Source organism: Artemia sp. Qi Xiang Cuo, chromosome 18 (genome assembly GCF_049724085.1).
Source record: "Artemia sp. Qi Xiang Cuo chromosome 18, ASM4972408v1, whole genome shotgun sequence".
Lineage (NCBI taxonomy): Eukaryota > Metazoa > Arthropoda > Branchiopoda > Anostraca > Artemiidae > Artemia > Artemia sp. Qi Xiang Cuo.
Window position 1 is genome coordinate 30,822,428 of NC_142811.1, and position 13,287 is coordinate 30,835,714.

General features: G+C 37.3%; 1 protein-coding gene across 1 annotated transcript in view; it reads right to left on the reverse strand.

The window, feature by feature from the left end:
* LOC148941408 (apolipoprotein D-like) overlaps window positions 1-13,287 on the reverse strand; it is a 127,757-nt gene that overhangs the window by 23,731 nt on the left and 90,739 nt on the right. The window contains exon 4 of the mRNA XM_089104419.1: window positions 3,715-3,810. Within this exon, the coding sequence (XP_088960545.1) occupies window positions 3,715-3,810 (96 nt within the window). The remainder of the gene's footprint in view (window positions 1-3,714; window positions 3,811-13,287) is intronic.

A 13,287-nucleotide genomic window follows, 5' to 3' on the forward strand; every position in this document is an offset into this window, starting at 1 on the left:
TCATTTCTTGCAGATTGTCCTCTTCTATTTCATTTTCCACGACTTCTAAATTTACTGCACTACTCTCATATGAATTACTGAAGTCATGATAGTGGCCATTACAAATCGTACAGTAACAATAAAAAGATCTGTCCAACTCAAAACATTGATCCTTGTTAAAATCTACTACATTCTTGATTGATGTAACTGTAGTTCTCAAATGGTACAGCTTCGTAGTGTCGATAACCACACATGGAGTACCAGTGGGAAAGCCACATCGCGTGTATGAGCAAATATAGAGTACGATTGGTACAGCTGCAAGCATATTTCGTGTCATTTTGAGAAAAAATTGGAGGGAGGGGGCTTCTCGGTGGTTGTGGAGAGGGAGCCCTTGGAGGTTGAGGTCTTTGCTGGTTAGAGTCATTGATGGTTGCCGTCCTTGATGGTTCAAATCCATAATAATCTCACTAGTTGATTTCTAAGGATTTTTAAGGATTGTCCTGAAAATCTATATGAAAATTCTTTTCTTGGCATCTATAACTTTATTAGTTTCAACTTTTTATTATACTCCATTGCTAAAGAATATTATACATTACCCCCATCCCTCAATATGTACTTGTGTATTATAGTGACCATGTCCGAGCAGTGAAAGCTAGGTCAATTCACGTGATCTTTTCTTGGCGCCTACGACTCTATTAGTTTCAAAGCATATTTTATATTGGCAACACTGCTCAATTGGTATTTGTGTATTATACACAACACAGCCAAGAAGTAAAGCCAAGTTCAGTAACAAAATCTTCTTGTCATCGCTAATCGTTTCCATAGACTGATACTAATGATTTTATTCCAACATTTATATTAAATTGCGTGAGAGTTACCATCCCCTCAGACTTACCTTAACTGGTAAGCAGTTTTAACCCTTTTATCACTCTCATTTGATGCAATTAAAAAAAAAATTTTATTGTCCTCTGGTTCATCCTATTATTAAAATAATTAATTAAGATCATTCAAGCCAAATTGAGTTACCTTTATCCAACTGAGATACCTTTGATTCCTCTAATAATGTAAGCTATATAGGACAAGATCCCTGATACCTATAAGCTACAGGTTATTAACCTGTTTGACAACTTTTGACTCAGAAACATGTCCGGGTTGGCCCATGACCCCGGGAAGTCCTCTAACAGGTCTTGTAGGTTTCGCGTCTTGTAGGTATATATATATATATATATATATATATATATATATATATATATATATATATATATATATATATATATATATATATATATATATATATATATATATATATATATATTTATATTCAAACTGTAGAAAATCATAATCTACACCTGTATGTTATACTAAAAATGAATATATTACCCTCTGGCCAAACTGAACTGGTATTTTTTTTAATCTCTTAGGATATTGAACTTAGCATAAGTGGTATTTTACGATAGATCTATCAGTCTATGCTTGACGGGCTTTTACCAAGGACATTAAATCACCCGTCAAATCAGCATATGTTATAGACAGGTTTCTAATAGCCCGCTATATTCCCTAATAGTTTACTACTTGCCAAACACCGAGTGCCATAACCTGGCCTCAAAATCGGCTACATAGTTCAATTTTTTTCTTAAAATTGGAATATTCCAGAATTTATGTTTCTCGAAAAGATGGTTATATCGAGCCTCTATTGACGCCATAACATCAAGAAGAGGCTCAAATTGTTTACGGTTAGATGATTAGTGACAATGAGAATCAATATATACAATCCAGCTGCACTGGGGTCCAGTGTACAACGATGGCGTATTAGGTAGTTTCATAATACCGAGAGGAAAAATATGTACATGAACAATTGCTCAGAATGAACACACTAAACCACCAAATGAGGCAAGATCAAGAGGATTACCTGAGAAATTTAATTTCACGGGTGAAAATGAACAACCTAGACCGTTAAGACCAATCCGAGCAGCTAGGTCAAAGTGTATTGAAAAAATGTCAGAAGTAATGATAGACTAAAATGAAGAACAAAGTAATATGTAGTTCAAATACTTCCGAAAGCGATAATCGCAAAGATTTGATAATAAAATTGAAGAGCAGAGAGAGATACGGTTAAAAGATGAGTGGCAGCGAGAATTAAAACCCGTCAAAAACAAAAAATGAAGAACAAAAACATTATGCAGTTACATGACTTGCGACAACAAGGAGCAGAACGAATTAAAAGCGAAACTGAAAAACAAAGAAATGTGTGGTTAAAAAATCTGCCACCGCGAGATTTAAAAGCGATAGCGAGAAAGAAAGTTTTAGAACGTGTTGAAACTGAAGTGATGAACAAAAAATTGCGATTTTAGAAGAGAAGCAGCAGCCAAAGTCAGAACGAATCAAAAATAAAAGTGAAGAAGAGAGAAATATTAGGTCACCATCACAATCTTCGACAGCAACGAGAATCAATAAATACAATCTCGCCGTTTGCCGAATGCCGAGGCCTGGCCTCGAAATCAGCTGCATAGTTTTTTTTTAAACTGCCATATTGACATTTCTGGCCACAAAAAGCGATCTGAAAAGCTTACAACTTTGCAGAAGAATTTGTATTTTTTCCAGGGTGATTGTATCGAACCTATGGTGACGACATGACATCAAGAAGAGACTCAAATTGTCCGGCCCCATTTTTGTTTGGGGAAAATCAGTATCCTCGGATTTTTGGCCTAAAAACGATCTTTATGTCAGAAATTTTAGAAAATTAGTTAAGAGCCTTAATTTTGAAAAAAAAAGATTCATCTGAGTGACGTCATATTTATGAACACATTCGAAAAGTATATACGTCGTATTCGGCTCAGTGGTGGTTGTATCGTTTTTAGTTTCTATGATACAGGCAAAATTACACAAGGAACATATGATTGAGAAGGAAAATAATATGACTGACATCAAATTTATAAGTAAAAATCAAGAGAATAAATTAAATCCTTTCCAACACTCTCTCCCAGGAGTAAACGTATAGTTTTTGTATCTATGACACTTGCAAAATTACAAAGGGAACATTGCTAAGCAGAAAATACCAAGCGTAATTAGTCTATTTACAAAAGGCGTTTTACGTAGTTTTATAATGTCTAGAGGACAAATGAACAATCAGGACTATCAAATATAACAAGACCAATCCAAGCAGCTAAGGAAAAAGGTGCTTGAAAAATGTCTAAAGTAATGATAAACGAAAATGAAGAACAAATATATACATTCAGAATACTTCCGTTAGTGACAATTTCAACAAGTCAAAAACAAAAGCAAAGAACAAGGAAATATGCGACTAAATGATATGTCATAGCGAGCATAAAAAGATAAAAAGGGCAAGGAAGATAAGCGGCAATGAGAATTACAAGCAATCGCAAGAAAGTGAGTATCAGAACGTGCAAAAATGGTGTGAAGAACAAAAAATTGTGCTGTTAGAAGACGAGCGACAGTAAAAATCAGAACGACTCAAAAATGACAGCGAAGAAGTTAGAAATATTACATTAGAAGAACGACGTTATAGTATTCTTTGAAGGTAAGTATTAATGAATATACCTATCTATTAGAGAGAGAGAGACAGAGATAATAGACAGAGGGAGAGAGAGCGAGGGAAGAAAGAGAAAGAGGATAAAGAGAGAGAGAGAGAGAGAGAGAGAGAGAGGAAGAGAGAGAGGAGTTAAACCACTAGATAGTTTGTTATACTTCAGGTTGAAAGAAATAAAAAAAACTAACCTGACTTCAACCTCAGTTTGTTGATTGAACAGCTCCAGACAACGCTGAAACTCCTGTAATCAGTTTCCAAAACCCAATGATCTGTGGACCAGTAGACTAAAATATGAAATTATGTTTAATTTCATACCACAAAAATCAGTGAAATAGCGTTAAATAAAAAAAACGATACATCTCATGCTTTTTATAACAAATAAGAAGCAAAAATTGAATAATAAAATTAAATAGCCAACGAAAACGAGGATAATGTCAGCCAGTGGACAGAAAAGAAGGAAAATTGACACAATCGAATTTTTCGGCAAACACCTTCGCCAAGTTGTCTTCAATACTAAAAAAAAAGGATAAAAACTAGCCTTATGAAGTACGGTAATTAATTAAAAAAGAATTCCACAAAACAAGTTCTCCAAAGAAAAGTAAAGAGTTTCATTAAGCCAAAAATGAGCGGAAATAAAGTCAAATAATCTTCCAAGCGTAGAACCACCACAAATCACTATCAATAACTAAATGAAACTCAAAACGAACAGAAACACAATAAATAGCCGAGTCAAACTCAAAACGAGCAAAAATTAACATTAGTACGGCTGATAACCCCCATGTCTTCTTAAGACCAGAAAATGATTTGCGCTTTACTGAAAGAAAAAACAAACATGAATGATCGGGAATTGTCAGTTTCATAGACATATACTGACATTTTTTCCTTAAAGTTTTGGTAATTTCTTATATATGAAAGTAAAAAAAATTGAATAGCTTGTTTTGTTTTCAGTAAAGCGCAAATTCTGTTCTGGCCTTGAGAAGGCATGAGCAATATCAGCCGTACTAATATTAACTTTTGCTCGTTTTGAACTTGACTCGGCTATTTATTCTAATTTCTGTTGTAACTGCGATCTGTTCGTTTGGGATCTCTGCTGTTGTAATTGGCATTCTGTTGTAACAAGGATATGGTTTGTAGTGGGATCTGTATCAACTGTCCTAAATACATATAAGCATGGGTACTTCGTGAACCTGGACTGCTGACCAAGTAGAAGGCTCACCATCTTGAAGTTGTCGCAAATGGTCCATTGGTGCTGATCATATTGAATTTTGTCGAAAACGTACTTCCTCGATTTATATTTTTCTTTGAGAGTTGTGGAATGCACAAGAAGGATTGAGGCGAACTGGTTCCCGTTGTGGAGGAGCACACACTTCAAAGAGCGCTTGTTGCTGTCAATGAAGAGTCGCCAATCTCTTTTCGAGCGTCGAGTTTTCCAAGAAGACCGGTGACATCGCGGCAGCACACGAGGTTTTCCTCATGGCCGAAGTAGCACATATAGTTCTCATGCCTTCTACAACAGAAAGTGATACGCACTTCCTTACCAAGTAGATTTTGATCTTAAAATCAGGAGGTCAACAGCTTGGAGGAAGTCTTCTTCAAGCAGAAATCCTGAACCAAATTATTAAGCTCAAATTGTGAAAAAGGCCGCAGACCATTTTGTGCTTTATTCTCCTCTTCTATACAACCTCCCTCGTCTGCACTGGTGGCCTTGTCGTCACTGTCGGGAAGCTCTGTCACCACTGGTAGAGGAATTTCTTCACAGTGAGCAACTGAAAGGCGGGCAGATGGAAGATCGGGGTACTGGAGACTGTGTCGATTCTTCCAGTTGATACCAGTAATATTGATAACGCAGCAGTAAAAATCTGATGAAGGGTCTAGCCGCTCCCTCCAAACCATTGGAATCCCAGCATTAAATTAAGTTTTTGTTCCCTTTGTCCACCGCCTGAGGTACTCCATGTTTGTTTTGCACACCGTATGTGGTGCCCAAGACTTATCTTGGTCACCCAGTTTAACTTCAAAGTAATCCTCGTAGGAGCGCTTTGAAAATCCTGTGACGTTCCTCCTGTACACTGACACTGTGTCATCTCCGCAGATGTAGCAGAAAACGTCAGTATCATTCCTGCACGACCATTGCGCCGAAGCCATATCAACCAAGTGAAAGAAATATAAAACTGCAGGTTAAAGTCAGGCAATAAAATTTAGAATCGATTTGATTGGCTAAGGAATAATTAAATAGCCTTGCAATCACGGATACACGTATGCAGCTACTTTAGACAAATGAAATAATATTGTATTTCAATATATACTTAAAAAAATATGATTGAACTCGAAAGCCCTGATATTAGCATAGCTCGTCAGGTAGGCCTATGGCTGTATCTAAACAATTTCACCTGATAGAGCAGAATGAATTCAATATTCGGACTCAGAACATAGAAATTAGTCTAAATCAGTTGAAAAACCCCTGGCGGTTTTTTTACTATTACCCAGTGTAACAATCAAAACCATTCATTAGAAAAGTATTTACTTCATAAAATTCGAATTCTGAGATAGCTATTGTAAATAGTATTATAATCATTTTTATTAATAATTTTCTTTTGAATAATGAATCAAACAGGTCAATATATTCATCTCTCGCTTCATCAGATGTATTTTCAGCAGCTCTGCTGCCTAGCAAACTGTATAATTTTCAATCGTATCATTCTCATTCATGTAAATCCCAGTTCCTTGCTGAGGTTGTATAACATCAAAGTTATCTTTAATAGCTTTTAACCTTCTTCTATAGATATTTATGAACTGAGATTTTTTTCTAATTCACTAAATTTTCCTCCATTTCTTTGTATCTCAAAAGCCCTTCATCTATCCCAGAATCCACATTAGCAATGAAATTTGGTTTATTCGGGGGTAAAATAGCTTGAAGTGAGTGAGCTTGATTGCTTGCTTGAAAACTTACTGTGTTGCTCAAAGATTGATCCAGTCGTTGGAATTTTCTTCTTAAATTAATCCATTAGGATTATTGTCCTTACTGTTATATGTCAAAAGTCCTTCATTTATCCCAGAATCGACTTAAGCAATAAAATTTGGTTTATTCGGGGGTAAAATAGCTTGACTTGAGTGAGCTTGATTGCTTGCTTGAAAATTTAATGTATTGCTCAAAGATTGATTTTTCTTCTTAAATTAGTGTCATTTTCATGTAATTTATCAGAAATAATATTTTTAATTTTATCTTCCGCTTCAAGGATTAGGGTACCCAGCTTTTCAGCATAGTCACGAAATCCGGCTTGACTATTTAAGTTTTTCTACTTTTCACTATACTCACTAATTATTTTTTCAACTTTATAGGATTCATTTATAGAATGAAAGTTTCTATTGAATAACGCCCTAGAGTTTTTTTTTCCTAAAAACCACCAATAATGAGTTTATCAGTTTAATCTGACAGTTCAAATATTATAGGGGTTGCATGTTTCACTGCAGCTATTTTAAACTCTTTAGATGTTTAATTTGGTCCAAATCACATGTGTAATTTGATCAAAATCACAACCAAATTATCAACCCTGAACTTGTTTAAGGATTTTTATGAGCTACTGAGCCCTGTCAAACCCCCGTGCGATCTACCTGCCTTCTCGAGTGCTGCTAGAGATCCCTACGCAATAAACCTCGATCCGCCAAGTATTGCGGACGTACAAAAAGTGCTGAAGTGCATGAAAAACAATAAAACTCCTGGAGAGAATGGGATCCCTTCTGAAATGTTCAAGTCCTCACCAACTCTACTATGCTGCCAAACCGACCTGTTTGTCAAGATATGGACGATGAAGACCTTCCCAAAAGACAAGAAAGTACCAATCCTCGTTCCCCTATACAAAAAAGGAGATATGGCCATTTGCGGAAACTATAGAGGTATCTCCCTGATCAACCATGCCATGAAAATCTTCTGTGTCCTTCTTTTGAATCAATTCAAAGACGCACGTGACAAGTTAACCCGTCCTGAACAAGCAGGCTTCAGACCAGGCAGAGGCTGTCCAGAACAGATATTGACGATTCGCCTCATCCTTCAGCATTACAGCAGGTTTCATCTACCCCTTCTCATCACCTTTATTGACTTTGCAGCTGCCTTCGACTCTCTCATCAGAGAGGAGCTATGGAGAATTATGGCTGAAGACGATGCGCCACAGGAGCTCATTGAGATACTCCGAAGTGCGTATAAGGACACTGAGACTTGCGTCCGTGATTCCGGCAATGACACCCCTAAGTTTCCAGTGGAGTTCGGGGTAAAGCAGGGATGCCCCCTTTTGCCTATATTATTCAACTACGCGATAGACTGGATCATGTATAATGCAATGAGAAACCACAGTGGAATAGTCTTCGGACAAATAGCTGGTTTCCTTCAGCCCCTGACAGATCTGGACTTCGCAGATGACGTTGCTGAGCTGGAAACTACCGCCGACAGCTTACAAGGCATGATCGACGATACCTATGAGGTCTCAAAGCGCATCGGACTGGCCATAAGCGGTTCAAAGACTAAAGTATTGGCTCTCAACCAACCTGCTCCTTGCCAAGTTACCCTCGACGGTGAGCCAATAGAAAACGTCGAGGAATTTAAGTATCTTGGCTCTACCATAACACCAGATGGCGGAGCTGAAAGGGATATCTCTGTCCGCATAGCAAAAGCGTGGGGAGTATTTACTAGTCTGAAAAAAAGCACTATGGACCAGACGGGAGATCTCAACCAAAACAAAAGTCAGAATCTATGTTGCAACTGTTCGAGCAGCACTACTGTATGCTTGCGAGACATGGACGATCAAGGCTGAAGACGCAAGAACTTCGGACGTGTTTGACCACCGCTGCCTTCGTTACATTCTCCGCATTAAGAGATGGGACAGGATTTTCAATAGTGAAGTAAGGAGTCGCTGTGGCCAATCAGAAGAGCTATCGCGTATCATTAAAAGCCGTCGCCTGAAGCTCCTCGGCAACACATTGCGCCGTCCCGAAGGCACGATATGTCGAGACGTCCTTGTCTGCGAACCAGCCCCTCCTGGAAACGTAAACCAGGAGGACAAAAGAAGAACCTGTGGCAAAAATTCAAGGAGGACCTGGAACCGTGGGGAGGATTCAGGAGACACGGTCGGAGATGGGACAAAGACTGGCTGAAGATCGCCGGAGAAGCTGCAGCCGACAGGTCTAAGTGGCCGTCGACAGTCGTCCCAAGATCCTTTGGTGCCGGGCAGGACAGTTCATCGTCTGGTTCCCGCCGAAAGTAAAGTAAGTTGTTTAAGGATGGTTTTTGAACTTCGACATCAGTAAATAAATTAGTGTATATCTTGTTTTCATTTCCGTTTCTACTCGCTTCTATTGGTTTCATTTTGATGGATTGATGATAAGTATTGTTATAATTGTCAATGATAAAGGGTAATACATCTATCCAACGTTTTTTTGTTGTTATGAGTAAAATATTTCCATAATTTCTCTTTCATTGCTCTATTAAACTTTTCAAACATTGGAGCTTTCAATTCACTTTCAAATGAGAACCGAAGAATCTCATGACCCTTAAAAAATGCTTGAACGTTTTTCATGACAAATTCTTTACCTTTATCTGTTTGTAATTTTGTAGGTTTTCTATTTTAAATGTCTTTAAAGGAATATACTAAGTATATTTACTAAAACAATGGATGACTGTAAGAATATAATTAGAATAGTTATTTTCACTTTTAAATTGCTGCATTTCAACCAAATCTGCTTGCCAATGGTCATTGACACAATGAGTGTAGACACGTCTTCTTTAAATGTATGATTAATAAAAAAAATGTCTTGCACAAAATAAGTTTTTCAAAAAAAAGTAAAGAACTTTATTAAACTAAAAATGAACAAAAATGGAATCAAATAACCTACCAAGCATACAACTACCACAAATCTGTATCAATAAATAAAATTAAACACAAAACAATCAGAAATCAAAATAAGTCAAATTCTAAACGAGCAGAAATTAATCTGAGTAGAGTTCTAAACGCTATGCTTTCTAAAAGCCTGACTATAATTTGTACTTTGCTGAAAGAATTCAAAAGAATTTACTGCAAAAATGTGCATTGTCAGTTTAATACATATGCTGATATTTATTCCTTAAAATATTATTTAATTTTTGATTTCTTAAAGTTACAAAAGTCAAAACATTTAAAAGAATTTTTTCAGTAAAGATTTTAGAAAGCATAATTTGACTTATGTTAATTTCTGTTTGTATTGGGTTTCATTTTTTATTGATACTGATCTGTGGTAGTTGTATGATTGGTAGATTATTTGATTATATTTTTGTTCATTTTTGGCTTAATGGAATTCTTCACTTTTTTTTGGAAAAACTTATTTTGTGGAAATAGTTTTTTTTATTAATTTCTTTTTGTTTTACAATGAAATAGTCTTTTTCAGGGAGAAAAATTGAGCCTCTTCTGAAGTAAAACAACCATCCCTTCAATAAGAACATTTAATACTCCCTGGGCATAACTTAAAATCCTTGCCCCTGATCTTTGGGGTTTGTTTCAGCCCTAAAATCCTTGTTATATGATATCTAGACTATTTTGAATAGAATGGCTATCTCAAAATTTCTATTAGATGCATTTCGAGACAATATTAAGCTTGTGTCTCTAGATAGGGGGGGGGGAGGTTAGCTGCCTTCCGATCACCTTGACTCTCAAAAAGAGCACTAGAGTATCTGATCACCAATTCAATGAGCCCCTTTTGACGTTCATCTGACCACACTTTTTATAAAAACCCTATATGCCCCCCGGGCATAACTTACAACCCTTGCCCTAAGGGCTGGGGGATTTGTTACCCTCAAAGACATAATTTCCGGACCTTTCTGATAGGCTTAACAAAATGGCTGTATCAAAATTTTGATTGGAAGTTTTTGGGGCAATGATAGGCGTGGAGGAAAACATTTGCCTTCAGATCACTTTCAACTAATAAAAAAGACAATAGTCCTCTCAATTTCCAATCGAATGAGCCCTTTTTGAACCTTCTAAGACAAAAATCTAAGAAACGTTATATGCACCAAGGGTACAATTTACGACCCTTGTCCTGAGGGCTATGGGGGGGAGGGTTGTCATCCTCAAAGAAATAATTTTCAGACCTTTCAACTACATTGGACTAAATTACCATATCAAAATGTTGATCGGAAATCTTTGGGGAAATGATGGGCGTGGGGGGGGGGGTGGATGATTCTCCCTCTGATTACTTTCGACTATTAAAAAGGCCAATAGCCCTCTCAATTTCCAATCAAAAGAGGCCTTTTTGAAGTTTTTAAGACAACACTTTCTATATGACATTATATGTCCCCAGGGCATAACTTACAACCTTTGCCCTGAGGGCCGTGGGGGGTTGTCATACTCAAAAGCATAATTTCTGGACTTTTCAACTACCTCCAACAAAATTTCTGTATCAAAATGTTGATGGTAAGTGTTTGGGGAAATGATGGGTATGGGGAGGGGGGTTCACCCTCCAATCACTTTTGACTATTAATAAGGACACTAGGCATCTCAATTCCCTATTGAATGAGTCCTATTTGGAGTCTCTATGACAGCACTGGTAAAGGCCTAATTTCCAGAACTTTCAACTATGTTGAAAAAAATATTTATCCCAAAATTTCGATTGGATGTGTTTGGGGAGCTGGTGGGCGTTAAAGGGGCGTTAATTTCTCTCCATTCAGTTTCAACTACTAAATAAGGCACTAGTGCTTTCAGTTTCCAATCCAATGCGCCCTTTTTGAAGTTTCTACGACAACACTTTCTATAAAACCTTATATGCCCCCAAAACATAACTTACAACCCTTGCGCTGAGGGCTGTGGGGGGAAATGTCATGCTCAAAAACATAATTTCTGGACTTTTCAACTAAGTAGAACAAAATAGTTATCTCAAAATTTTTATTGCATGTTTTTGGAGAAATGGTAAGCTTGGGAGGAATGTTAGTTTTCCTCCAATCACTTTTGACTATTAAAAAGGGTACTAGCCCTTCGGAGTTTTGAAGTTTTCAAAGTTTCTATTACAATGCTCTCTATAAAAAGATTATATGCCCCAAGGGCGTAACTTACAACTCTTGCCCTGAGGGGTGTGGTGTGGGGGGGGGTCATCTTCAAAGACATAATATCCAGAACTTTAAACTATGTCGAAAAAATGGCTATCTCAAAATTTTTATTGGATGTGGTTGGGGTGGGTATTAGAGGGGGGTTAGTTGCCCTCCAATAAGTTTCGACATGCCTATTAAAAAGAGCACTAGCCCTTTCAATTTTCAATTGAATGAGCCTTTTTTGAATTTTCTGCGACAACATTTTCTTTAAAAAACCTTATATGCCCCCAGGACATACGTTACAACCATTGCCTTGAAGATTTGAGGGGTGGGAAGGGGTTGTCATCCTCAAGAACCTGACTTCCAGAATTTTTATCTACCTTGAACAAAATTCCAATCTCAAAATTTTGGATGTGTTTGGGAAAAGGGTGGGTGTGAGAGGAGTGTTAGTTGTCCTCCAATCACTTTCAACTATTAAAAAGGGCACTAGCTATTTCAATTTCTAATCTCAAACACATGGGGGTGGGGATGTAGTGGTTATCATCCTAAAATACCTAATTTCAAGAACTTTTAACTACGTTGAACAAAATGAATATCTCAAAATTTTGATTGCATGTGTTTGGGGAAATGGTGCGCGTGAGAGGGGGGTTACTTGCCCTTCAATTACTTTCAACTATTAAAAAGGACACTAGCCCTTTAAATTTCCAATCGAATGAGCCCTGTTTGAAGTTTTACGACAACATTTTCTATAAAAAACCTTATATGCCCCCAGAGCCTAACTTACAACCCATGCCCTGAGGCTGTAAGGGGAGTTTTCATCCTCAAAGAAATAATTCCCGGACCTTTCAACTACGATGAACAAAATGTTTATCTCAAAATTTTGATTGGAATGTTTTTTGGGAAAATAGTGGGTGTGAGAGGGGTGTTAGTTCCCCACCAATCACTTTCGACTATTAAAAAAGGCACTAGCGCTTTCAATTTCCAATCGAATGAGCCCTTTTTGAAGTTTCTGCAAAAACACTTTCTATAAAAACCTTATATGCCCCCAGGGCATAAATTACAACCCTTGCCCTTCGAGGTTTGAGGTGGTTGTCATTCTCAAAGACCTAATTTCCAATGCTTTCAACTACGCTGAACAAAATGGCTATCCTGAATTTTGATTTTATGTGTTTGGGGAAATGGTGGGCGTGGAAGGGGTGTTAGTTGCCTTCCAATCACTTTCGACTATTAAAAATGGGCTCTAGCCCTTTGAATTTCCAATCGAATAAGCTCTTTTTCAAGGTTCTACGACAAATATTTCAATAAAAACCTTATATGTCCACAGGGAATAACTTCTAACCCTTGCCCTGAAGACTGTGGGGGGATCATCCTGCTCAAAGACATAATTTCAAGAACTGTCAACTGCATTGAACAAAATGGCTATCTCAAAATTTTGACAGGATGTGTTCGGGGAAATGGTCGGCGTGGAAGGGGTTTTAGTTGCCCTCCAATCACTTTCGACTATTAAAAAAGGCACTAGCCATTTCAATTTCCAATCGAATGAGCCCTTTTTGAAGTTTCTACGGCAAAACTTTCTATACAAACCTTATATGCCCCCAGGGCATAACTTACAACCCTTGCCCTGAAGGGCTCTGGAGGGGTTGTCATCCTCGAAGACCTAGTTTCCAGAACTTTCAACTAAGTTGAACAAAATAGCTATCTCAAAATTTTAATTGGATCT